The 27,730-nt window shown below is 35.4% G+C and overlaps 3 protein-coding genes across 3 annotated transcripts; all 3 read right to left on the bottom strand.

Annotated features, from left to right (window-relative positions):
- Positions 1-1,135: 1,135 nt before the first annotated feature.
- On the bottom strand, positions 1,136-1,970 carry LOC107029611 (light-regulated protein, chloroplastic). Its single transcript, XM_015231042.2, has 3 exons — positions 1,738-1,970; positions 1,440-1,595; positions 1,136-1,321 (listed from the first exon to the last, which is right to left on the bottom strand). The coding sequence occupies exons 1-3, from the start codon at positions 1,893-1,895 to the stop codon at positions 1,246-1,248; spliced, it is 390 nt and encodes a 129-aa protein (XP_015086528.1). The 5' UTR covers positions 1,896-1,970; the 3' UTR covers positions 1,136-1,245.
- A 745-nt stretch (positions 1,971-2,715) lies between these two features.
- LOC107031540 lies at positions 2,716-22,911 on the bottom strand. The gene is made up of 13 exons (XM_015232952.2): positions 22,317-22,911; positions 21,398-21,735; positions 19,535-20,189; positions 17,323-17,421; positions 16,429-16,600; positions 13,975-15,719; positions 12,747-12,959; positions 8,498-10,744; positions 7,526-7,635; positions 6,486-6,885; positions 5,920-6,237; positions 4,613-4,870; positions 2,716-4,114 (listed from the first exon to the last, which is right to left on the bottom strand). Exons 1-13 carry the CDS (start codon positions 22,863-22,865, stop codon positions 3,074-3,076), a joined length of 8,145 nt encoding a protein of 2,714 aa, XP_015088438.1. The 5' UTR covers positions 22,866-22,911; the 3' UTR covers positions 2,716-3,073.
- An 822-nt stretch (positions 22,912-23,733) lies between these two features.
- On the bottom strand, positions 23,734-27,107 carry LOC107029467 (50S ribosomal protein L13). The gene is made up of 6 exons (XM_015230885.2): positions 27,009-27,107; positions 26,691-26,758; positions 25,396-25,467; positions 24,712-24,878; positions 24,490-24,601; positions 23,734-24,317 (listed from the first exon to the last, which is right to left on the bottom strand). The coding sequence occupies exons 2-6, from the start codon at positions 26,724-26,726 to the stop codon at positions 24,090-24,092; spliced, it is 615 nt and encodes a 204-aa protein (XP_015086371.1). The 5' UTR covers positions 26,727-26,758; positions 27,009-27,107; the 3' UTR covers positions 23,734-24,089.
- Positions 27,108-27,730: the final 623 nt, after the last annotated feature.

The following is a 27,730-nucleotide window of genomic DNA, read 5'->3' as shown; positions in this document are numbered from 1 at the left end:
ATCAAATATAGATATGAGAACCATATATTTATTCACTGGTCATTTGTATTACATACACTTGTATTATATATATGCATGACTTTTCAATTTAATTGGTACCATAAAAGTGAGGTTCAACCATATTATTTTAATTGTTACCATAAAAGTGGCATTACTACGATGACTTTCTGAAAGTTAATGTCTCTATGATCCTATACTATGTGTTGACAGTAATAACTACATTTCTTAAAGGATGAAAAAGTTCGTCAAAGAACCAACAAAAATTGAAATCCCAAGATAAAAAATAGAAAACTATCACATAACGTATAAAATTGAGCAATACCTCGAGAATACATTTCAAAATTACTAAAAATAGTCAAAAAATAAATATAAAGAAACATTCAATGATACAACATATTAACAAGACCACACAAAAATAAAATAATAACTGTGTAAACCTCTTCTAGTCTAGATTGAAACCATAATGAGGCTAAGCATATCAAATACCATAAAACCAATAAAAAAGTTGATATTCAAAGAATACATCAAAATCTAATATTAAGAAAGAAGAATCAAAAGCAAATAACACTAAAAAGATCACACAAAATTAACAAATTGTATTACAGATTCTTAGCACAATTTGATGAAAACAAGATCAAAAACTTAAAGAAAACATATTAAAATACAATAAACAAAATCAAGATTAAATAAATAAAATAATAAAAAAGAAAAAACATAAAGATTCAATATGAATGAAATTACCTTTAGTGTCTATACTACTTCTTGTATATCTTTTCTCTATTAACAACAAAAGGTGAAAAAGAAATAATCACTGACACAGTCCCAAGCCAAAATTAAATTGATTTTGATAAAGAAGAATTGATATACACATTTATTAAGAAAAATACAACTTTTGGTCTTTCCTCTTCTTGTAACTATTTCCCAAAAGAATTTGAACCATTGTGTCTAGAGGCATGAATTTAAATAAAAAAATATTATAATATTAAATTAATTATATATTAATATTTATTTAGTTTAGAAATAAAATAAGGACAAAATAGTAATTCAACTTTTAAGTTGAGAGCTTCATGCTTATAATAATATATGATTAGTGTTGTTTTATAACATTCAACTAATTGTGACTAGGACAGATAAATTGAAACGAGATAGAAAATCGAAATAATTATTCAAATAGAGTAGCATAAATTCACACATGTTTATTAATTAATTATATATCTACATATAGATATGAACAATATTTTATTCTTAATAAACTCCAGTCTGATACTTTGCTTCACAAAATTCTCCTCCAAGATCATCACAAGCTTCTGATAAGAATACACTGCACGAAAAAAATTTAACCAAAATTACTACACTCCACATCAAATCAATTTTTTGAAATTTCAATTTATGTCAAATCGAATGATATCACATTATATTAAAACAAAAAGAATACGTACGTTTTAGGTTCGTTATAGGCAAGATATTCTCTATCTACACTCTCCATAGACAGATTTTTGCTTGAGGCTGTAGATTTAGGTTTGGTTTCAGGATACATTTCAACATCACAAGTTTCTCCTCCTATTGTCTCACAAGCTTCCGCAGGAAACACTGATCTGAACATATTATTAAACATATTATAAGACAAAGACAACTCTAAAGTCTAAACAGAACTCTTTAACGACTACATTATAGATGCTATTATCTTGTTCTTATAAAATTAAACAAGTTATGAATTAAATAGAAATCGAGTCTTACGAGTTCATGGAGCTATAGTCAACAGTAGAAGTGTCAATTGGAGTTGCTTTAATTTGAGTAATTTTGAGATGAGTTGAAACACATCTCAAAGGTGAAGTTGTTAAGGGCTTGGGTGGTTTTACTAGGGGAATAGATGTAAAAAACAAAGCTGCCTGCATTTTGAGATATGATATAATTCAATTCAATTTGATTTATGTATGTACTAAGAAGTTTGATGTGTTTGATGGAGGAGTAGGACTTCTAATTTATATTGTGGTGAGTTTATTGAATGGATAAGGTGTGGAGAGATATTTTTGAAACTAGATAAGGTTTAATGGTTGATTTTGTTTGTTTTATTGGAAACTATTTGAAATGTCATTAAACCGACGTTCGATCATAGATTTTAAAAATTTTATCGAAATAAGATTTCATCCGTTTCATCCGTATCTTTGAATATATGTTTGACCATAAAATTTAATTAGATTTTAAAAAGATGATATCATATATTTTTAAATTTTCAAGCTAGTTTTTGATATTTCAAATCATAAAAGTTCTTTTTTCTATCCAAAATATAATGCATGTTCAAATATAATTTTAAATTCCAAAAATTAAACATATCAAGTTTCAACTTCGAAATCTAAGAGTCGAGACCATTGACCCAACATAGACTATAATTGTTGATAATTTGTCTTTCCTAATATATTTGGTGCAAGAAACAAATAATTTACGATCCTTTGTCTTAATTAAGAAAATGACATATTTTTACTTCATAAAACTTTTTATCTTGATCTTCATTTCATCTTATCCGCATTAACATTCAATTAAAATAGAAAAAACATTTGCAACTCTCATTAACTTCATTTAAAAAAGACAAACATAGAACAAGTAGACACTACACAGGAAAATAAATCTGAGACATGAAGCATTTAACAGACTAATAGTAATATAATCTGAAAATTGAACGACAGGTAAAAATATATTAAAAAAGCATAACGAGCATTGGGGCAAATCTAAATCTTCTCCATAAATTAAATGTGTTCACAGATTTGCTTGAGTAAATGATATATTAAAGTAAAAAAATGAACATCTTTGTATACATAATTGATGTCATTGCTAAAATGAGACTTACAGTATACACAGAGCTGAAATCAAATCTGGAGGCAAAACTGCAATCCAGTTCAAGCTTCTCCAACAAATGTAAGATCAATATGTGGTATGAATCTCAAATGCAGCACTTTGAAAACGACGTGCTGCTCAGCAGGTACCATATTCTATCGTCTGCTATAAAACTTCATCCAGATTGTATGAAGTAACGAAGAATCTAGTTTACTCAACCTTATGTACATCTTATAAAGTTTCATGACTTGGATATTAGGAGAGCTAACCGTAGTTTACCAAGTCGATAGAGTTTGAATGGATTTTTGTATACTGTCACTACTCCTGTATTATTGGGCGATAAGAAAACATGGGCAATGCTAAAAGACTCACCTTTCTCAACTGCAAACTGCCATTCCCTTGCGGTAATATGGAACCAATCCTTTGTTGATGATCTAGTTGTCTTTATCTCTATGTATTCATCATCTCCCACGACAAGGTCATAAGGAAGCCCTGTTTCATTGGTTTCATTGACCCATTTCACAAAAGGCTCACCGAATTTCTCCAAGAAATATTTGAAAGCAAAATATTCTCCAAGTCTGCCAGTTTCAATCATAATGTCACTGTTGCCATTTGTGGCTGTATGCAGTTGATCTCTTTCAGTCACATCAGAAGAACTATTACTCAGGTTATGTGGTTCAGTCATGGCATGAAGAGAATCAAATGCTTCCATCATAGTACCAGGTACATGATCAACACCTTGTGAACCTAGAACAACTGCAGCTGATTCTGGATAGTTGTCCATATTTTCAACACACGTCATCCCAGTTGCAGTCAGCGCCCATGTTTTCATTACACTTTCTCCCACAGTATTATTTTCCGATTGGATGTCACTGTCTGCCTTTCCTTTTGAGATGCACACACTAGATCGATGAAAACCAGGAGCAGTTTTCCAGTCAGTAGGTGGCCAGCTTGAGCTGATACCCGGTCTCTTCTTGATTTTCTCAGGGTTTTTCTCATCAATTGTTCTGGAAGAACTCATCACCCCTGTCTCACTATCTGTTGACAATGGGACATTTGCGAGAGACCAAACAGATTCACTTTCAGGAAGCTTGGGCATTTTCTGGCTATTCAAAATGAAAAACTCAGTTTGCTCCTCATTGGAACCTGATTCTGCCATAGTTGTGATCATATGAAGAAAGTTCGCCAAATGCAAGTCGGGAGTTCCAGAAGATAACAAACGAGAAATCTCCATGAATATTGAGTGAGAATCTGACTCTTGAGTGGCATACAAGATGTTTCCCTGTACAGAATGAAAAAATAAATTATCTATACATTGTTTTACGTTTTAACAAGGAATGAGATTTCACAAATAAACATTCGGGCAGTTAGAGGTAGACATATCCGAAAATTAAGTGTTACATACATTAATAATGTTAGATCTCCATGAACCAGGCTGGGAAAAGAGAAGACAAATGAAGAGATCTACCAGGCATGTTTTACAAATTTATGATTCAGACAAAAAGTCCGAAATTGAAAGGAAGAACACGCAAAAGAACATGAAGGAGTCATAACTCAACAATAGTATAACGCTATATAGAAGTGTTAGTCTTGGTCTGCATAGGAAGAGGTCTTACATTTAATACATTTCAACCAGTCCATTAGATTAGATATCCTTTTTTCATAAACAGTTGAGGAAGATTCAAATAACATACAGCTTTTCCAGAAACATCTCATGTACGTAAATATGTAATATAATAATGGATATAAAAACCCATAGATGATGTCATGATTAGAATACCTCTAGCAGACAACTGCACTCAAACTGTTTCTTCGATGCTATGTGGGAACTTCTTATAACATTCCTGTAGAACAACTTTTCAACAACAACAATCTGTAGACATCTCAGGTTCTGAAATCCAGACTGGCTGAGCTGCAAATACTTTTCTGGATGAACGTTAAACATATAACGCTGAGCAAATGGTAGAACCCAGTTAATCAAAGAAGCTACCAAGCTAGAGTCTGTTGGACCATCATATATTGCTTCACGCATTACAACCTGAAAAAATCAAACATAAATGTCTTAAATTGATCTGAGAGTCATGCTGCTCTATGTCTGTCACAATATAAGTGTCTTCATCTGACTAGGCAGGAGTGTTAAGGCGAAGTCAAGTTTTTATTTTGGACAGGCAGGTAATGCATATTGATGGAAAGAAAAGAAAAGAAAGATCTAGAAGCATAGTCAAACCCCTCCTACATCCTATACAAACAAAAAAAAGTCTCGATAATTTTTTTTTTTGAGAGAATGTTAACTTTTCAAAAAAATCAACTTTCTTTGGTAGGATATTAAGAAAGTAAAGAATTGTTTAAAAGTGGAAATCATCTGGAATAATACAATAGAATTATTATTGTCAATGTGGGACAAAAGGAAGCTCAAAGGAGTACAGTAGCATACTCAACGTGGGATAAAGGATAATTCAGATTCCTTATGAGCAAAGACAACTGCGTCGATTATTTTGATAGATCTTAGTTTGACTAAAGAAGACTGATACTTAAATACTCTGTAAGTCCTAAACTAGTTTTGCTTTAATTATTCCATCGTGTGCTAGATTACTTCTGAGATATATCACCGACTTCAATAAAATCATCTCCTCTAGAAAGAAAAAGAAGTACGATTAATCTATTAGTTCTGAGAGGATTTTACTGAAACTATTTGTTTAACTTATCAACCATATGCTAAGTAACTTCTGAAATCACATCAGTTTTTTTATACTTTTTTTTGAAATCACATCAATTTTCAGTAGAATCCTCCACAAATATACAAACAATGCACTCCATTGGTGGATGATGTCACATACATTGGAATGACCCAACATAGAAAAACCATCACATTAAATCGAAATAGAGGGAGTAGCAAGCAGGACAAGGTAGTTGGCAGAGAGTACATCAGAAGCGTAAACCACACACGATGAACACTAGAGCAGCCCGACTCTTAGATATAGGAGAGCCTAGTTAGCATCTTAGACCGCCTCTTTCAGAAACAGCAAGTATTTTTCCTATATGCATGTGGACACAAAAGAAAAGGGAGAGCAGTGTAACTTGGCTTACCTTTGATATAGAAGGAATATTCAATTTGTCCATGAACATTGGAAATTTTGTTTGGAGAATCTCCTTTTCCTCATCATTGAGTTGCCCAAAGTAGAGAAACTTAATATTGTCAAAATACTGGAATTCCTTCCTCAACTTATCATCATCACACCAACAAATGAGCCCAAATGATGGGTGCAGAGATACCCATTTATCTTCTGCAGTTGCAAGCACCAGATAATCCTTCGTCAAAAGACCTTCTTTCAAGAAACTAATATCTTCAGATCTCAAGGATCCTAAATTTAGCTCGTCAATCCACTTGAGAAATATATGGAATACCTAAATGAAGAAAGCATCAAATTCATTCTTAAATTAAAGTATTCATCAAACATTGTTTCATTATCATCAAATCATTCATCAACTAGTACAATCTCTGTTGCTTGGACACTTCAAAAATGTTGCCAGACCCATGTCGGATCCTCCAAAATGCACTCCTTTTGGAGATCTGACATGCAGCCGTCCGCATTTTGGAAGCTTCTGAGCTACATAGATTACAATAGAAGTATTTTAGCATAAAGATAGCTTACATTCTTAGCTCCTTGTGAAGGTAAAACAGCAGCTGACAGCTGCAGCAATATTTGAAGGTATCCACGAAAATGAGGATGTTCATCCACTCCACATTCTTTCACAAAGAAGTCATGAAGGGTTGGATAGACACTACATAACATTTTAGTGAAGGTGTGCTGAACTGAATGTGAGTCAAACTCTGGGCAGACCATCTTCAGGAGGTCGACCGAACCAGTTGAATCATGCCAAAAGACTTCTTTAGATGACAAAAAAACACCAGGTACAACAGCTTCATGTGAAGCAACCAGTTTACAAGGGACAAACACAAAAGGTCCGTTGCATAACTCTTCCACAAGTTTCTTTTCTGAAGTATTCATTCCACTCCAGATGAAAGTGTAGAACTTTGACATTTGTGACAAACTGAAAAAGTAGAGCAACGGATGAGCACAAGAAACTTCAGAATGATGTAATAGAGGAGCTCACAATGAAAGAAGTCCAACACGTATAAAAGTTCTGCTTTTTATCCAAGGGAACATGTTAAAGGCTAGACAGTACCTGACAATTAACGATGTTTGATCTTCGTTTCAGTTTATATCTAAAAGAATCCACAGTCCATCTTTAATGAACTCAGGAAACTAATTACTAAAACCAGTCAATGATGGGGAAAGACATAAACGTTACTCTAGCAAAGCAACCATTGTAATGGCTTTGGTGGTTGATGTCCTAAACAAAATAAACAAAGGTAGGGGTAACGTCACACACACTATCCTCCCAAACCCCACTTGTGGAATTACACTAGGTATGTTGCAGTTGTTGTTGAGTCCGAAACAAATAATATTATACAATATGAACATTGACAAACATTTATAGACAGCTCCAACTTCAGTATGTAAATACAGGAGACCAATTGATGCAACATGGTCTCTTCTAGCTTTAACTAATTTCTAATACTATCCACCAGAAAAGAAATGCTGAAACCATTTAACCACATTTTTCTTCAGACAAGAGAAAATTAAGCATCTTGCAGGTTTCACAAATTTGCAGAAGGAAGATTAATTACCTAGCACTCAAAGTCACTTTAGCTCTCCAAACATTAAGAATTGCTAAAGTGTCATCAACTGTAACTTGTGTTTTCAGACCAAGAGCTGTTAACAACTTTTCGCTTCTCACCTGTTTCAAAACAGAAGCATTAGCTCTTAAAGAACAGTCATAAAGGAACTCCAATATTCAAGCTAAAATGAGCCAATCCCCTATACCAGAAAGAAGCTAAATAATATAATGAAAGCTACCACCACAAATTCATAGAGAATAAATAAAAATAATAAAAATCGTTACAAATGCTAATCCAAAGAAAAAGAATGCACCAACAAAGAAGAAAAGGTTTTTTTCAACAAGCATATGCCGACTTATTTAAAAACAAGACTCAACATAAATGGACAAAATACAAATTACAAGCAGAATAAATTCTAGCTTGTCCTGAAAGTCAAATCAAGTCTTCTAAAATTTACACTTCTTGGGAAAATTTAAACCATATAAGAAGGCAAACATAGTGAAAACTCCTCAGCCAAACTAACTAAAAGAATATAAATAAGTAAACCAGATTAGATTTGAGCAGACCACTTAGTCAATACCCTACCACAATAAAAGTACTGCATAAATAAGAAGAGCTAGTTCACAACCAGAATGGTTGTTAAAAAGGTTTGTCACATTATATTTTAATACAGGTTACACTTTGACAGTAGATTCTTGTACAAACAATCATTGACAAGCCAAATTAATAGAGTCAAAACTCTTCATAGAGATGTTCATAAAACATGAAACTACCAGGTTAAGCAATTTACTTCAATTAACACCCAAGAGTAAACACCTGTGTTTTAGACTATCTTAACATCGGCAAAAACATGCACAAAGTCAAACTTCTTCTCATTCTCTTTTTGGATCTTTCCCTGTTAGGGGAAGGGAGGGAGTTACACCAGAAAACCACAAAGGTGATCAATATCTCTATATCAAACTTCGTTAAGATCAGACAAACCTTTGGAATGGCATAAGGAGCATTGTCACCGAAAATTGAGCGCACAGCCTCACAATCATGGAATAACTCCCTCGGAAAATGCAGCTCATTATCCATACTCGATGCTATCCATTGAACATCACGGAGGATTGTGGTGAATGAAGAATCAATTGATTTTCTTTCTCCAGTGGAAGTGAAATAGAAGCCAGTAACCTTATCACTAAAATTATCATCCCACAAACTATCAAGCACCTCCAAGAGGTACTTGCTTTTTTCCTTGTCACGTGTTGAAGATAAGCGTGACAGCAAATCGACAAACTCTTCGGACACCCAATCTTTTGCAATTGCACTAGAAATAACATCTTTATCCAATGTCGCATTAATGCGAACAGAGCACACATCAGAACTACTATTCTCAACCTGAAGAACTCGTACAAAATCAGTGATCCCAATTTCCTGGAAAAACTTTCTCCACTTTAACACAGCTTCAGATAACAATTTGTTGATTGGGTGCTTTAAATAAATATCCTCGATCTCATGCCACTCAAAATCTAGTGCGTGGAGTAATTTATTCATATCAACGGGATTTTGGAATTCTTTGCCGAAATGGATAGGAAACTCCTTGGGACATTTGCAACCATGATTTGTTAATATAAAAGCTTTGTCACGCACTTCTCTGATAATTTGGTCCCTCTCAGATTGACAATCAGGGCAACTTGACTGTAAGTGGAACATCAAGAATGCAAGATACTCTGTCATTGTTTCTCTATGTCCTAGTCCATTTTGATCTCTGCAGATAAATGGTAGAACGTGTGTTTTTACTATTTGATGTGCCGATAAACGTTGGACACCAACTCTGTACAGCATCCTGGTAACATTATCAACTGTTGATGATTCAGAGCATGATGTGCCAAAAGTGGCAGCCGCAGAAAGTAGTGCAGGACTCACAGTTCGAAGAGTAGAATACAATATTGAGAAAGTTTCTAGGGCATACTCATCATTTGTTGCAGTTCCCATTGAATCAATATGCAACCAAATTGTCCCTTCATTCAGTGATCCATATTTACCATCTGAAAGGGGAATAAATGGAATATTCTTGAGGTCCTTCATGAGATGTGATTCAATTCCAAAATCTGCCGAGTCATTCCCATTTGAACACATTGTATAAACTGCGCTTAACCAAACACACAACCATTCCAAACCCATTGACTTCAGACCATCGTCTGAAGAGCATAAAGAAGTTATAACCTGAAGTAGAACTTTGAGTCCGTATTCCTCAATTCCTAGAGCTCTGGCTAATAAATCTGGTAGAACTATATCTTTATGCAAGAAACCAATACCAAGATGCTTGCGAAGTAAGCTAACAGGTAAAAGGTTACGAGCCTCTTGGGTCCAATTTCTCAAGACTTTGCACGGAGGAACCCATTCATTTTCCATACCTTCTATTATCAAGCAGTTTGACGTGCGTAATCTAGAAAGAATCATCCAAGGAAGACTTGAAAAGAAGCCATGAACCTCCCCCACGAGGGGAACAAAGCTCATATAAGCTGAAACAGCTTTTGCTGGACTATCCTTAAAACATGGCAGATCACAAAATGACCTCACCGCACTAACAAACAAGCTAGGGAACTCTGACAACAACCACTGGTTCCAAGGACTATCCCCATCAACTTCTTCCCTGGATGAAGGGAGTACAAAATCACCCTGAAGTATAAACTTCAGGCCGTACTTTCTCAACGGAAGGAATGCAAAAACAGGTTGTTGGTCCAGGTGCGGGTTATAGCTTCCATCAAGTGTTTCCTGCAACGTAAACGCTACGGAAATTTCTGTTGTTGGGGTATCAGGACGAATAGTGCCAGGCTGTAATTTCTGGGATACCACAAGACAAGTCAATTTCTCCTCTCCACAAGAAATCTTAATGATACCATTTCCCACAACTTCTTTCCTCATAACAACAATGGAATCGCTAACCATATTTCGAAATTTGATACAGTGAAGTCGATGAAGAAAAAGCAATAAAGAAGGATGAAGATCAGCAAACATTGACATAATGTTCTCTTCGCCAGACCTTTCCAAGAGGTTTGATCGGAAGGGAAGTACTATGCATGTATTCCAATAATTGCAATCAGAACCTGAAGAGGCCAATCTGGTATAGAAGTCAATGTCACAAGGAGGAACAATAGTAGGCAAAACAAAACCTATCTGGCCATTAGTTATATCAAACTTAATATGGAAGCCATTGGAATGAATTTCTGGGGCATCAGTGACCTGTAAAAACAAAAACAAAAGAGAAGGTCAGCCAAAGAAAGATTCTGAAATTAAGGAACATGCAAGTCGATGTCCACCAGTGGACTGAGTTCAGATCCTTCACAGGAAGGGAAGCAACGCTTGGAAAGTGAAAATACTGCAAAGATTGAACTCCATCAAGAGTTGATAACATACTACACCATAGACGGTATAGACTCTATTATCCGGAAAGTAATAATAATAACAATAAGTACATTCAAACGCACCAGCAGACTATTAATTCTTCTGATTTATGAGCACTTTGAACAGCGATACAAAACTATACCTCTTCTTTATTTTTTATGAGAAAGTAACAACTGTAGTATATCAGAAAACTGCACAATGGTATGCAGTCAACACTTAATTACAATGTGGACTATAAAAAGATCTCTTATTCCTTAGTATCATAAGGATCCTATAACACCTACAAAAGACTAAAAATACCAAAAAAGAACTGAAGTGACACGCACAAAAGAGGACTCTACCTGGTAATAACTTTCCTTTGGTTTGGTATGAAGAGAACATTGCAAATCATGCAATAGTAAATAACTTAGATTTACATCTTGATGTGTCGAGTTGCCGTAATAGTAATTATTATTATGATCAGCTAGTGCCCCCCTAGAAGAAAGAAATTTTATGGATTTACTTTGTGCTGCCCCTTCTATGAAAGATTTGGTGCAGTTCTTGTGCGAAGAATATGAAATACACGCATGAATGCAAATGTTCATGCTTTCGAGATGATTAAACAGGAGAAGAGAAAAAGGTTCATGAGCACACATTGCAGCTGCTTGTACTGTTTATAAAGCTAATAGCCACAATATATCGAGTTGTTTATACATGAGCATGGGTTGTTTATGATTACGTGTTTACTAGATCACCTCCATTTTTTTGAATTAGGTATAAGCAAAAAGAAGAACTTTTTTAGCAGTATGGTGTGGAAAGGCAGTGTTGATTCTATGATAGGAAGCTAACACACTATTAGCAAATGCATACTCTTATTAATGCTTGCTTTCTAAGCTCGGAGAAGTGTCTCATTTTAAATTCAACTATAGTTGATAGCAGGAAATACAAGGAGAAGCCAAGTAGCTCCTGTCATCTTCTCTCTTTCTTCTTCTGGCCAAGAATGTTGAGAAGTGATCCATTACCAGGAAAAAGATTAGAATGTGATCAGACAAATGGTTGGAGAATTCTGCACTGAAAGAGCATTTCCCAAAAGTGTATAATCGCGTTGCTAATAAAATTGTACATTTGCAGACTGCATAATTAATTGGTAGTGGAACTTACAATTCAGAAGGAATTTTTACAATTGAGACGCTGGAATGAGTGAACTTTGTGATTGAGAATTTGGGGAACGATTCCATAGATGGGAACAGTAAGAGAGATGGGAAGTTTCTGTTAAAACAAGTACCAAACGTTCACAGACAAGGGGTTAAAGAAGAAGATCGGAGGCCATGGAAAATAATATGGAGATCTAAAGCACCTTCTAAAGTGGCCTGTCCAAGTCCCCAGAAAGTAAAGGGCATTGTCCAAGCCCTGAGGGCTCTGTTCTATTGGTAAGAGCGCAACTTATGATGGGTGGGTCAGGCGCATATCACACGTTCTCATACTGCCCCAGACAAAAGCTTGGTATTTAAGTGGAGGAAGGTAGCAGGACAAGTCCATTATTTAGCAAATTTCGAACCGCGAGCCACTTCCCTTGGGGAATTTAAAGAAAAAGAGATTGTCCGAATTCCACCATCCATGTCCTATGTCATGTTCTACAGAGCTAGACAATAAATATGTTGGATTTGGGTACTTAGATACCTAGTAAGTGTTAGCCACCCTTGTTCAAAATTACAATAGGCGCAGTTTTAGTGGTTACATAGTCCTCTCGGCATCTCATATGAATATAACCTAGGTGACTCACTTTCTTCCAAATTCATTTAGCCCATTGATTTATACAAAGTACTACCTAATATTTAGAAGACATGTTTGTGTGTATTACCCGAAATACAGATTTGAAACCGATGCCCTTCTTCCCGATATATCCAGTATTGCGTCCTTTCTTAGTAGAGTTTCCAACATCACAGAGTGCTCTGATGTTATCAGCAGAAAAGCCACGTTCATTGTTTAGAACTATAATGCCTTTATCCTGAAGAATGAAAGTCAAAGTGGGTTCGATATCCTCAGGGTAGATATTATCATCAGCATTCTGAACCTGAATCAATGTACAATTTTAAAGAGAGCAATCAGTTACATCCTTTTAACCAAGGCACAAAGCACTCTATCTAATAAAATTCCGCAGCAGAAACAAAGTTATACAGTTCCTGTCAGAAAAAATTCCAGTGATAAAAAAACACTGAACACATAACCACAAATTTGTACTCATTGCAATCTAAAGCAGTCTACCTTTCTTTCTTTTTTTGAGAAAGAACTAAAGCAGTCTACTCATTCAGGGGAATTCAAGCTCTCGGGAAAATTAACTCCAATTACTAACAAGCACCACTAAGAGTTGCAGATATATGTCATATTAATCATTCCTTCCGTCTGAAAAGAACCATTCCAGATTCTAGTGGACTAACAGCATACTAGGTGAAGGCATAGAATGTGGCCTTGAGTTCCTTGGTTGATATTGAAAAAAGGAAAAGGGTCTGATATACCCCTCAACTTTGTCATTTAGAGCTGATATACCCTTGTTATGAAAGTGGCTCATATATGCCCTTACCGTTATACAAACGGCTCACATATCCCCCTGCCGTTACAAAATGGCTCACATATACCCTTCATTTAACGGAAGTTAAAAAATTAGTTTTAAATTTATATTTATTACTTCTAATTTTTTTTAAAAATTATTTAGGGGTATATATGAGCCACTTTTATAACGAGTGGTATATCAGCTCCAAATGACAAAGTTGAGGGGTATATCAGACCCTTTTCCCTTGAAAAAAATATAGAGCAGCTAGAAGCTTAGGCTACAAAGGTTGCATCATGTTCACAGTTCCTCCATCAGCTAAAAGTCGTGTTGTCTGCTTTGATTACATGCTAGAGGCATAGCATGCTTCATCAAAAAACATACATGAGGCATCGAATGTCCTAAAACCTTCTATACCACATTGAATGGTACTTAACTAGAATTAGCCAGATATGAATGAATTGGGCAAGATAAGGTAAATAATAAACATATAAGACCATTAAATATAAAATATGATTCTTCAAAAAATAAGTATACCAACCAGCTCTAGAATAAAATGTGAATCCTGAGAATATAACTCCTGCGAAAGACAATGGAGTGCTCTCCCCAAGCGAGCATGTTGCTTATTCAATATTGCATTTTCAACTAGTGGAAGATCAGGCTGCAGACCGAATTCATCTTGCTGAATAGATTCAACAACTCTGGTAGCAGAACTTTCAAGCTCATATGAGTGCTGTCTAGCACTATCAGCCGAACTATCAGGAGGAATATAAGATTTATCACCTGTAGAGCAACTGGTATCTCGATTTTCATTTTTCCGCATTGGATCTTGGGAGAGGCTAATCTCGTTTGCAGACAAGGTAGATTTGTTTGATACTTCTTCCATAAAGGTTGAGTCTATGCTGCAATCAAGCTCAGCGACTTTCAAGCATGATGATCCAGAAGACATTAACAAGTTTGTGGCAGAACAGGCACTCAATTTGCGTTTATCTTCAACCCATTCCACTATGCCCAGAGACATTCCAACTCGATGAAGCATAAGACGCTGCTCTATCCGGTCACATTCACCTATGATAGCTAAAGGAGCATCTTTAACAAAAGGTTGCACCCCTGCAAGCAAGATATCTGCAGCAAAATGCCAAAACTCAACAGGCAAATAACCCAGACAGTCGAGAACAAACCTCGACGTCAAAGGCGCGATTTTACCAACTCTATCCCTACTCAGTAATTTCTTGTTCATAGCCGATGTAGTTTCATCATGTATGAGCTGTCTGCATAGAGATGTGGCATGCTTGAGGGAATCTTGAATGTCATGTGATTTCATCTCCTCAAAATTTTTAACTAAAACTTCAAATGCCTGACGTGCATGGCATTTTAAGAGTGCATTGGGAACATTTTTTTCACCACCATACAAGACCAACAGGGATATCAGTTTGACAGCTGTTTCAAAAGGACTTCCTTGCAGAAGAACATTTCCAAAAGACTCAACAGTGGCTGAATGATCAACACGGACAACCTTCCCACACGTGGTTACCAAACACAATAACTCTTCGGTTTTGACATCTTTCAACAGCCAATGCACAAGAGAACCAAGAGAAGGAGCAAAGATCATGTCCCAATGTGACCACAATTTCAGATCTATCAACATTGGAGCACTGACCAAGACCTTCATGGCATCTTTGGACATCAGTATCCAATCGCTATGTCCTACATCATCCTCCGATCCTGTTTCCTTTAATATAGATTCTTTATGCTTACCTATTGCAGAACCCTTGAGCAATGTTTCAGAGAATACGACAGATTTTAAAGTCATATTGCCTTTCTTTGCCTTCATAAAATTCTCTATATCTATCATTAAGTCATTTCCAGCAACATTTAAACAGACTAAAGGGAATTGTCTAAGTAGTAATTCCGAAATCCTTCGCTTGTCTACTTTTTCACTATCCCATAAGCATTGTGAAGCCTGTGATAACAACAGATCAAACTGATAATCAAGCATTGAAGGTGGCTCTAGAGGAGGCTTCTCGTGCATGTCATCTGTTAAGCACCTTGGCAAAGTATGACTAAACAGATGCATATTTTTCTCCAGGAAATGCCAGATATCCCCATAACCAAGTGACTCAAATTTCTTCACAGCGAACTGCGTTGTCAACCAAGATTCAAGCTTGCAAAACTTATTCAAGAGGAAGAAAAACTTCTCATGGAATGAACTTGCAGTGGACATGGCATTATCATCACCCTCAAAATATGTAATAATTTTACCAAGTATGTCCTCAACAGTGACGCCTAGTAAACACAAAAAAGGGCAAGTGCTTTAGTGAAGAAGTGTAAAAGGGAAACCGAAAAGCGTAATTGTGAAAAGACACAGCTTAGAGACTAAATGTGACCTGCTATCAGGAAAAGAGTTGCAATTAGCAGTATGAAAAGTTGAATACTTCTTATAGGAGAGATAGTAGTAAAAACAGTCTTGTTCACATCTAAAAGCTTGAACTGTTCAAGAGAGTATACCACTAGTTATTTAGTTCTATAATTTTATTTAAGTGACAGCATGAGCACTCATATGTCGGCTAGATTCTTTTACATGGCTGAACACGTGAAATCTTTTTTGTTTTTCCGAGTGATTGAGAAATTTGATCCCAAGACCTCTTAGTTTGCTTAGATACCACGTTAAGAAAATGGATCATTTTTTATCAGTTTCAAGAGCTAGCGCATAAGGTGAGGATTACCTAGGGCTACGACCACACAAGGAGATGCCAACATTCTCTAAATCAAAGAGAACAATGCATTATCCTATATAAATCTGTTAATCTGCAGCCAACTGAAGCAGGCTAACCATTTATAGATTTCGAGCACCTCAGACTTCTATTTCTAATTTCCTTCTCTATTTTCAAGTATTGGCTGGTTAATGGCATGTGTGAGCTACATATGAAATGAAAACTAAATAAATTGTAACACCTTGCGAGAAAAACAAAAATCTCTGAGGCGTACAACTCACCACTTTCGCACACCTTCTCGATAAGATTGGTAGCATTCCTTTCAGGTGATTCAACCTCAATGCATATAGAATCAGCACAATTTTCAGTGCCTCTGTTGGTCACTCCGCAGTTTTGAAATGTTTGGAACTTATCATATAAACTGTCCCACATTCCACGTTTAATAGATGCAACCTGCAAACTTATTACACTCAAAAAAGTACACTGGAATATTTAAAAGAAATGAAGTTTGCTGGACAACAACAACAGCATACCCAGTGTAATCCCACAATAAATTTGCTGGACATGAATCTAAAAAAAATCTTGAGAAGATCAATCACACACTTGCATTATGCATATGAAAGAAGCATGAACATATTCTTTTACTTTACTTTCTATTTAATGAAAAGGTATTGACAAAAGGCATCAACAGGACGCAAGAAACAAGATATGGCATTTGAGCTTACAAAAAATGACTGGCTGACTCTCGATTCCAAAAAAAATGACTGGCTGACTGTACAAGAAATATCTAAGCCGGAACTGGTTAGCTAATAAAGTCCAACAGATGTTCTACATTAATAACAGGATACAAAATGGACCAACTAAACAAATTGGCAATACACCTTGCCTTCAAAAGACCTAAAAAAGTTATTTCCCCATCAAAAAATTTCTTATTTCTCTCTAACCAGATGCATCAAAAAATAAAAACAGGTAAAGAAAAAGGTGACTACACGAAATCATATCATAAAAGAGCATTAAAGAGATCCTTTACTCGAAAAAAGAGTATTATAAAGATCCTTGATATAAAATAAGAATGCTTAAACAGAAGAAATACATGTCAACCATAAGGTGAAGCAGAATTCCCCAAGGTCTCCTTTGGCTAAGTAATACTTATCAAAAATGATCAGTGAACTTACAGCAACTTGAAGCAACCCACAAAATGGATATGATGAAAACAATTTGGTCACTTTATTTTTCTTCCTTGCCTTGTAGAACTGAAGCATCCTCTGAAACACCTGAAATAGAAAGAAATTTGACTGAAGATCAGAATGCATTTACAATGGTGGACTGTCAACACCTGAAGCTTGGCCAAATACCAAAAATAGGAAAAAAGGCACTAGATGATCATTTGAGAATTTAGTAAGAGAAGCAGGCAAAGAAATAAAGTTAATGTGAAAATAACTAAGTCAAATATATATTTATTATCACTCCAAATCGTATAAAACTATGAATGCAACATTCAATTTTCGCCCAACACAACAGCCAGCTGTTCATCAATGCAAAGCATCAGATGTGATCCCCAGCCCAACCTGATTGATTAATTGCAGAAAGAATCAATAGTTTAACTTAAGCCTACTCCGAGCAAGTCTTAGTATTTGTCTGGTCACATTTGGTACCCCTTAAGAAAAATTCAAATGCAAAATTGACTGATTTAAGAAAAATGTAAAATCAATAGCATATTACAGCCATGGTTCTTGTTGGAGTTGTGAGAGAGTGTAATCCTTTCAAAGGATCATCTCTTGACAACTGTGGAATCCAAACCAGCTAGCGCGCACCTCGAATAATTTCACATAAAACCTGCTATCTCCCAACTACATGTACCATCATTAAGTCCACCAAGACAGGTTGGAAGAAATCATATATTTTTGTGTCTCCTTAAGGTTGGAAGTTGATTTTTAGAAGACTGTTGAACGATTGGGAAATACCTAAGCTAGTTGATCTTTGTAAGCATCTGGAAGCATTCCAAGGACCGAAAGATGGAATGGACTGCTTGTGGTGGACTTGGCACGATAAGGCTCAATACAAAGTGAGCACAGGCTATAAGATCATGAACATGACTGCTCCACAGATCTCTAAATGGCCATGGAAACAAATCTGAAAATTAAGGAGGTTGAACTGACAAATGAAAACCTGAGAAAGAGAGGTATTACTCAAGTTTCAAACTGTTGCTAGTATAGGATGCAGTTGAGACATAGAAATTCTGTTTTTACACTGCAGAAGTACTTATTAGCTATGGAAGATTTTATCAATCTCGGAGGCATATCGTGGACACTGCCTAGCAAGATTCTTGACACTCTTTCTAGTTGGGAGGAAGCTGGGATTGGGACAAGGAATAGAACCTATGGGAGGATCATTCCAGCTTCAATATAGTGGATTATCTAGAAAGAAAGAAACTTCTGATGTTTTGAGAATAGATATAGCACTCTACAAAAGATCTAGTCAGACTATTTTGCTATTTTGTTTTTGATGTACAAAAAGTTTTCTTGTCGATGCAGAATCAATCCTAGAAGTCCTTCACTTATGTTAGGAATGTATTTTCTAGCTTCTTAGTTTTCTTACTTTCTTTTATAAAAAAGATTTTCAGTACTACGTAAGTGCTGGTTTGTAATAAAAAGTGGTTTCCTGATCAAAAGAAAAAGGTAGTTGATAGGAGATGGTGGGTTGTTGATCCACATTGTATGCTAATGCGGCTGTTTATCAAAATGGTGGGCACTTCATTGGGCAATGTCAATAGATTTCTCTCATTTTCTCAGGTGCTGCCACAAGAAAGGTATGACCAAAGGGCAGCAAAAATAACGGAACACAATCACTTCTTGCACTTAGTGACGAAGCCAACTTCATATAGAAGATCAAGTACAGCTATACACTTCGTTTACTTTTTGGTGTAAAGAAGTAATTATAATTGATGTAGAATGAGAAATCGTTGTCAACGATCCCCATAAGTTAACAACAGGATCTATTTTTGCGCAATAAATAGCCCTACAGCACTAAGAAAGTGCCAGATCAGTAGATAGAGTTGAAGTTGTTAGTGCTTAAATGGAAGTAGGTCCAAATGCATAGAAAAAGTTACCTTTTCAAATAACTTAACTTTCTTTTAGGTATAAAAGTGAACACCCTAACACCACTTTAGTAATACATATGCGTGTAAGTTTTGATTTTTGAATAATTTTTTGAATAAATCTTTTCAAGGAAGTGGACAAATTTTAAAAGCAATCCAGTATAAAAAGAAGACCAGTTAGTTATTTTTGTTATTAATAAAAGTAGACAAGTTATTTGGAGACAATATCATTTCAAAGAGATGTATGACAATATTCTCTGCTCCGTAAGAAGCAATTGCATAAATGATACCTCATCTACGTTGTTTGTACGACATGCTTCCTTCCAAGTGTTCACGAAACTTTTGATTGAATCGTCACCATTTGAAAAATCATTTGAACCATCCGATTCATCTTTCCACGTCTGAGAAAGTTTTGATCCCTTTTTATTACTGTGAGTACTTGCATCTCGTTTGAATGCTTTTTTGGGTAAAGCCATGGAACTATGAACATCATCATGTTTTCTTTTACTCTTGGATTGCCGAATATCCTTACTGTATCTATCACTGCCACTAGCGGTCAGTAGGCCAAAGTCATCTTCGGCTTTCAAACCCAGCCGCATCATTTCTTCAGATGCTGATGGGTACGGACAGGTGGTGGGTATGTCCGAAATAATGTTTCCAGCTGGGCTGCATGCAGCACTTCCATCCTGATAATCATCACTGCTCTCACTTTCTGAACTTGATAGAAACCTTATGTGTGTACCACAAAACTCCTTCTTAGCTGAAGAAAACGATTTGATACGCTCACACATGGCATTGAAATGCTCATCTAACTGCTTCTTCTCTGAAGATAGGAGAGGGCGATTCTTGGTATTTTTACTGGATTTTTTTTTCACCACATGGATATATTTGTTAATAGTGCTCATTTCGAACTGCTTTGCTTCATGGATTAAAGTAACATACATCCTGAAATGCAATAGGAAGAGCCCATGAGGAACTATGATCTTTTCAGATTCAACTGAAAAGAGAACAAAAATGTGAGTCATTTCATAAAATCTCCCAAAATCAGCAAGCAATAGCTGTAGAAGAAGCATGATTTCTCATGCAAATGCTTATTTATCAAATTATTTTCAATTTTAAGGTCATTTAAGTGGTTTTGACAGAAAATGTGCTTATTATCAGTTTCAACACTTCTATTCAAGCATGTAAATGCTTATTTATTAAATTATTTTCAGCACTTACAAATGTCTATCAACTGAATTGACCCTAAAGATTATGGATATAATTAACACTTGTTGTGTCGATCAACCATTTCCATCTTTCTTTCCAATGCAAAGCTCCTACCAATTGATATTAACATCAGAGGTACATTCCAGGGTAAGCCCCAAATCTTACTCATCAAGGCCAAGAGTTTCAAGTTCTACTCATCTTTTAAGAGTTTCAATATTGTTGTAGAGCTTGCTCTATGAACTCCGTGGCTAGTCATGACTCAGAATGTATTAAGAATTATGAGTGCTATGTAGATACAAGATGGTATGCTCAGTAACCATGTACAAGAACTGGTTATGAAGTATGTTAATAACTATGACTTAAATTAGCTGAGACAAGATGGTATGCTCGGTAACATCAACCTATCAAGTAATGGTCATGGACCCCTTTTTTAATAAGGTAAATATTTTTATTAATGTTGGGGAATTCACGTATACCAGAAATGTAGAGAAACCTACACCAATATATAGTTTTCTATAACAAGTCGCCCACTCATTTATACAAGAGAGGACCTCATGGATGCACCAAAAAGAAATAGATACAAGAGGCTACTCCTCGCATATAGAGTATCATAATTATCCTCAACTCCTTCAAACGCTAACAATTACCTATCCCTCCACAAAACCTACACAAGAGATAGTGTGGCTACACTGATGGTCATGCACCCTAGTTTAAGTAGTGCCATTTACCCACCACGCAAGCTGCACATAAAATACAACAATTGTGGCTCTAAATTTTTGTTCACGGCGAATTTTTTACATAGCTAGACACCATGTATGGTATAAACTAACCTTCACATTAGGTTACCTAAAAATTATAACAATAATAGGTTTCCATCTTGAAGCAATTCTACAATATTTAATTGAGCATAAAAAAATCTTAGATGATTAAAATATGCCACATACCTCAAGTTCTGAATCCGCACACAAAGATTCTCTCTGCTTCCAGCAGATTTCTTCTCGGTGATGAAGTTCATAAATTCATCTAATCTTATTTTTCTACTTTTATCAGCATCCACGAACTCAGAAAGGAAGAACATTATCTCCTTGCTAGTTATTTTGAAAACTTCTGAAACATCAAGACTGATAGAAAAATAATGGATAATAAGAGGGTGTTTCACCAGCGGACCCAATTCCAGATCTTCAAACAGCTCAACCCTCTCATTCTTGCATATTGCTACTTCCAAATCACACAATGTGGTAATACTTTGAACACCCACAAAGCAGTGAATGAAAGCATTAATCTAAGAAACAGAGATGGGGATATGAACAATTAGCATTCCACGAAATATCTTTGCTTGGAACAAAAACTTTACACCTATATATATTCACAAAAAACTATCCAACAAAGTACAAAAAATGATATTAAAGTTGATCACCACCAAATCTTAGCTCCATTTCACATTACTTTGTGAGGAAGGATTTAGTAACCTCCTCACTTCAGCTTGAAAATAATGTACCCCCGTTTAAAAATAAGGGGGTTGGAAATAGGAAGCTGCTCAATGGGTGAAAATGGCACATCAATAAATACAAAAGGCTAACCAAGTGCATCTATAAGTTGAGATGGAACCAATGAACACAACTCCCAATGTATAGCGATTAGCGGCTCGCCTCCAAAACCAAAAATAATGATGATAACAAATCAAAATACGTTTTAAGTTTAAGTTCTACACACGCGAATGACCAAGTTGAGCAAAAGGACTGCATTTTAACCATCTCCATAAAAACTACTTACAATAGTGCAAAAACAAAAAACAATTCAAGTGTCTTAGGTAATGAAAAGCTCAATTTACAAAACTATACATAGTTATACAAAAGAACGTACCTTCCCTTCGGTAACAATGAGACTTTGCAGGGAGGGAACTTCTTGCACTTTGAAACCCAAAGAATCCCAAGTATCAGCATTAAGTATAACCAAAGCAGCTTGTGAAACTTCCCAAGCTGACACATTTTTACCTGCCTCTACAAGGTCTTTACGAGCCTTAATTACAGCTTTATCAATTCTCTCAATACCCTCCTTATTGGAAGGTTGCTGCTGAACTTGAAAAATAGGATTTTGTTGCACATTTTCATGTTCACCAAAGTTAAGTGCAGCTCCATCAACCTGGTTATTACCCCTTGGAAAACTCTGTTGAGGAGGAGGCTGCTGAAATTGAAAACTCTGTTGAGGAGGAGGCTGCTGAAATTGTTGGAAGGGATAATTTACGAAATTAGGGTTTTGAATCGGAAAATTGGGATTGGGAAAGAAGGGGTAAGGAACAAAGTTAGGATTTTGAAACCCTAGATATGGTATCTGTTGCTGCGGTTGTGACTGTGGAGGAGGAATACGCCAGCCGCCACCTCCGCCGCCGTTGCGCGGTGGCTGTCCGTACATTATTAGAGTTGTTAGAAAATTATCAATCTAAGGGTTTAACAGAGGGTTTAAGGGTTTCGACTGTTAATATATACCCGCCAAAAAAATAAATAAGGTTTCAGTTTTTCTTAATTTAAGATTATTATTATTTTTCTAATTTTGTATTATTAGTAGAGGTATGGTATTGAAAATTTCGATTGCCTAATTTTGGTTTAAAACTTTAGATGATTGCAATTATCATAATAAATTGATTTGATATAACTTGATTTGTTAAAAGTTATTCGATATTTTGCTATACGTTTTTAACTTATGACTTTAATTTTTCAATAAATATCTCAATTATATCAAGCTAGTACCTAACACGTCGAAATATATTTAACAAAAAAGTATAAACAATTGTCTTCAATAATCAATCACAATTGGACATGTCACTCAAAATAGAATAGTAAAACTTCTAACGTCTAAATAATTAGTTTTTTTTTTTTGACGACAAGGGAAACTCACCGCCGCTACCCTTTTGGGAGTGCACAAGGTAAAACTCCGCTCCTATGCAATAACTCGCAAACCACATAGGAGAGGTAACCCGCACCAGGCTTGCGAGCTCGACCCAGAAGGCAAGTCTCTTGCTTTCGCTTCAATCATCCAACACGACCAATTATTCATATAAATAAAACAATATTAACAACCTATAATAGTCTTCAATACGGCGCTTAATCACAAAGTAGGACATTCCAGTAAGTCCGAATCAGCTAAGCCCACATTAGGTACCAAACACCGGATGAAAAAAGTAGGACTTTCCGGTGAGTCCGAATTAGCTAACCCAATTAGGTACCAGACACCAGATGAAAAATATACTTAATGTTGTGCAAGTTAATAAGAAAGGCTTTGCTTGACTAAGGAAACAAGAATTGTCAATATTGAATACATATAATTAGTTTAAACATTCTCTACTAACTATATAGTAGTTATATATGAACTAACTACTAACTAGAGCTTAGAAAGAAGGGATTATTGGTGCATCATATGGAAATAACAATGCTCAAGTGTATCATCTATCCTGGTTCATCTTCCAGGCAAATATAACATCAGCCAGAAGTGAAAGACAAATACATGTAAACAAACTAACCAGAAAAAAAAATTCCAAGCTCATAATATGGTACTAGAAAATTTTCAATCATCTCGGAAGCCACGCCAAGATCGCGTTATGGCTGGAAAATAGAGCCCAAACTCGAAATTTCATATGTTTCATGTGCTCACTGCTTCTTCTTCCACATCCTTGTTCTTTTTTCTTTTACTTGTATTGTTTGTACCTTGTTGCTGTTGTTCAGCTTTCTTTTCAGCTCGAATCATGGCTCGTCTTGTACGAGGGCGCAGCTCACGAACTTGTCTAGGAGGCATCACATACGGCTCTAGAGGTCTGTCAGCAAAAGGGTGCTCATCATTGGTAAAAATCCTCAATTTCCGATCTCTATCCTATATAACAAAGAAAAGTATTGGTATATAGACGGAAACAATTGACAGAAGTTAACTTATTGCTAAACAAGAAAAAATTGTAAACTTCATTGTTTGATTTTAACATTACGGTTGCTACAAGGAGAAACGAGAGAGGGTATTTTGATTTCATCTCTCTAAGCAAATCACTTACATCACGCAACTTATTTCTTGGCAGCATTCGCAGGACAGCTTTGCGAATAACTTCTGTTGGATCTTTAGCCATCTGGTCTTTCAGACTCCTCTCCTTGAGGTGGCCTATGTAACTATAAAGTCGTTCAAGAAAAACAATTACAAAGAGTCCTGCACATTATGCTTGTACGTCTTTATTCAGCTATTTACTTTTACTTTTACCATAATCATCAACAACACTTACCCAGTGTGCCATCGATAGAACTTATCCGTGAGTTTTCTCCCAGTGACACAAATGTCCTTTGCATTGAGCACAATGCACATATCACCTTCTTCGCGGTTAGGTGCGTATGTTGGTTTATCTTTGCCTTGAATCACGGTTGATATCTGTGATGCTAGCCTTCCCAGGACCTATATATCAGGGAGTTTGCTATTATAGATAGAAAACAGATCTCCATTGATGCTTCAAGAAATATAGCATGTACAATCTTAGAGCAAGATATTGACCACAGGAAGAGTATTATCTAATTGTTAGATATTGAATGGAGGAAGATGGATAAGAAACGAAAAGAAAAAAGAAAGATCCTCAATCGACAACTAGAATAGTAATGTAGAGCCGTATGTCAAACCTTGGAATTTCATTTTTTTCAGGGTAAGTGCAAAGCATGGAACTTGATTATAAGAACTATGATTATTCAACTTTATGACATTTTATATAAACTCATCCTTGAACTCCATATACATCCCCAATAAGGCAGTAACACATTCACTTCCCAGAATAGAGTAACCCAAAACTCAAAAGGAAAGGAAACGGAAATAGACATTTGCATGCCATTCCTTATCAGTGTCTAACTAACTTTTTTCACCAAGATATTCGTTTTCCTTTTATTTTTAATTTGATAATTACAAAAGTCAAGGGCGTTCCAACCTGGCCTTTGGCATCAAACACTCTCCATCTCAGACCTTCCAAATTGATACGTTTTATGCCAGCAAGAGCTTTCTGCAACATCAAAAAAATAAATTGTAACAGTCATGTAACAGAAGCAATCAAGCAAATATCTTAAATAGCTGAACGGGCCAAAGGAAAATAAATCATGAGATGAAATGAAACTTTTTTAACAATTAAATGGTCTACAAGTTACAGAGCATGTGAGACATGTGCCTTACATCTATTATGTTAGGAGCTTGACAAGAGCTGCAAAAAGTTTTGAAAGCACAGTGAATAAAATGTCAAACATCAATCACTACCGCCCCGCCTCCCCACCTCCTCTTCAGCCTCTTTTGCAAGGTGGCAAAAGAAACGTAAGCTTTTCAAGCATCTTATAACAACACTTCCCGTAATGTCAAACTAGTCAATTAATGCAACTCTCTGAGGGATCATTGGCGTTAACAAAGTTATCCTAGATATGTTTCCTTGACTGACCAAACTCAGAAATTATTTCTTTACCTCAAAATGTGGTTTGAGTATAGACTGAGCTGGCTTCCACATCATCGATTTCATCATTTGAAATTTGAAATAATACGGTTTAGTTTCTGGTTATCCAGAAATTAGACAGTTTCAATTAGGGGTATGTTCTAAAATTTTACGAGCGCCTTCTTTTCCTAGTATTGAGGAAATAAAATTACCCCCACCGCTGCACCTCAACTATAACAAATGCATATCGTATAAAAACAGGCCCAAGGTAGAGCATTAAGTAACTTCCTGTAAATTTGAAAACTTAGCTACTACATTTCTGCCATACCCGAACTTTTTGGTCTAATGTGTAAGAAATAATCACTCAATAATAAAATACAATGGACAGCTTATCAGGATGGAGTGTGAGCATAGCAAAAGAGTAAATCTCAACAGAACCCAAAAACCTTTTTTTTCTTTTCCTTCATTTCTGATCAAGCCAGTCCCGAAACAGCTTCAACCAAAGTACTACAGCATGAATACACTCCACAAGTAAAAGATGCGATTTTCTTAACCTAAATTTAGCAAATAAAAATAGTATATTCGCTTGATCTCAGTCCATACAACATACCCAACGTAATCTCCCACAAGTGAGGTCTAACGAGGGTAGAGTGCACACGGCTGTTTCCGACAGTCCATACATTTCGTAAATGCACATATATCTCTAAAACTTTAATAATACAAACAATCTATTAACAACTGCAATACTGAAACCTGCTACATAATAACCAAAGCTCTATCAAACAATACATTTTAAAAAAGGAGCTTGCCTTCATGTTGCCACTAAATGGCTGACCCATCACCATCTTCACTCCAATAATCAGTTCCTCTTTTCACACTACAAAACAAACCAATCTCACAATTGTCAAAAAAAAAAAATCACATTTCACAACTTCTCATATCCAAAATTTCTTCAACTATAAAAAATAAACAAAAATAACATACTATGAAAACAATCTAGTATTCATCAGGATCAAATATTCATACTCTTCACAAAAAAAAAAAAAAAAAACTGAAAACATAGAAATGGATCCGAAAAATACAATTTTTACAACAATTCAAAGAAAATGGAGGAAAAAATAATTCACCTTAGAGCTGAGGGTTAGCTAGGGTTTAACTGGAAAAGAAGATTATGGAGTACTTGGGGAGTAAGAGCTTCAATGAGAGAGGAAGAAGAAGAATGATTGGGCCTCTGTTTCTTTTTTTATGGGCCGGTTTTAAGTTATGAGCCCAAAATGAATGTTTGGGCTTCAACAAGCCCACTGTTTTTTTACATGAAAACTTTCGAAATTTAGAACTTTTAAGTAATTGAGTTTTGAAAATTATTTTTATCGTTTTATCTTCATCATTGACTTATCAGAGAATGAAATGCATAAAATGCATTAGCCGAGTGTGATTTATGTGTAAAATTCAGTCTCTTCATATTTGTTGTTGAAAATAAATACTTTATTAACCCTTTCGTTTAATTTTATTTGTCAACTATTTTTAAACTCTATATATTTCTTTTATTTATTAATTTTTTTATCATATTAACAAAAGATAATTATTTTTTACCATTTTATACTCATCAATTGACTGAGCAGAAAATGAAAGGCATAAACACAATCGTCGAATGCAATTTATGTGTAAAATTCAGTCTCTTATTATTTGTTGTTGAAATTACTTTATTACCCCTTCCGTCTAATTTTATTTGTCGACTATTTTTAACTATATATATTTTTTTATTTATTACTTTTATCCTATCAAGAAAAAATAATTATTTTTTCATTTTATACTTATCATTGAGTGAGCAGAGAATGAAAGGCATAAA

This window comes from Solanum pennellii, chromosome 9 (assembly GCF_001406875.1).
Source record: "Solanum pennellii chromosome 9, SPENNV200".
Taxonomy (NCBI): domain Eukaryota; kingdom Viridiplantae; phylum Streptophyta; class Magnoliopsida; order Solanales; family Solanaceae; genus Solanum; species Solanum pennellii.
Note: the sequence above shows the minus strand (reverse complement) of the source record. Positions and strands in the feature narration are given on the sequence as shown.

Bases quoted from the DNA above. Each gene is read 5' to 3' on its own strand.
- LOC107031540 (XM_015232952.2), bottom strand. From the start codon at position 22,865: ATGTACGGACAGCCACCGCGCAACGGCGGCGGAGGTGGCGGCTGGCGT. The intron at 21,736-22,316 runs GTACGTTCTTTT...TCTGTTTCTTAG, and splicing joins TCATTGTTACCGAAGGGAAG to ATTAATGCTTTCATTCACTG. The intron at 4,871-5,919 runs GTAAGCCAAGTT...TGATTTTTTCAG, and splicing joins ATATTCCTTCTATATCAAAG to GTTGTAATGCGTGAAGCAAT.
- LOC107029611 (XM_015231042.2), bottom strand. From the start codon at position 1,895: ATGCAGGCAGCTTTGTTTTTTACATCTATTCCCCTAGTAAAACCACCC. The intron at 1,596-1,737 runs GTAAGACTCGAT...TAATATGTTCAG, and splicing joins GACTATAGCTCCATGAACTC to ATCAGTGTTTCCTGCGGAAG. The intron at 1,322-1,439 runs GTACGTATTCTT...TTTTTCGTGCAG, and splicing joins GCCTATAACGAACCTAAAAC to TGTATTCTTATCAGAAGCTT.
- LOC107029467 (XM_015230885.2), bottom strand. From the start codon at position 26,726: ATGGTGATGGGTCAGCCATTTAGTGGCAACATGAAG. The intron at 25,468-26,690 runs GCAAGCTCCTTT...TTGATGTTGCAG, and splicing joins CATTTAGTGGCAACATGAAG to AAAGCTCTTGCTGGCATAAA. The intron at 24,318-24,489 runs GTAAGTGATTTG...TTTGTTATATAG, and splicing joins CAAGAAATAAGTTGCGTGAT to GATAGAGATCGGAAATTGAG.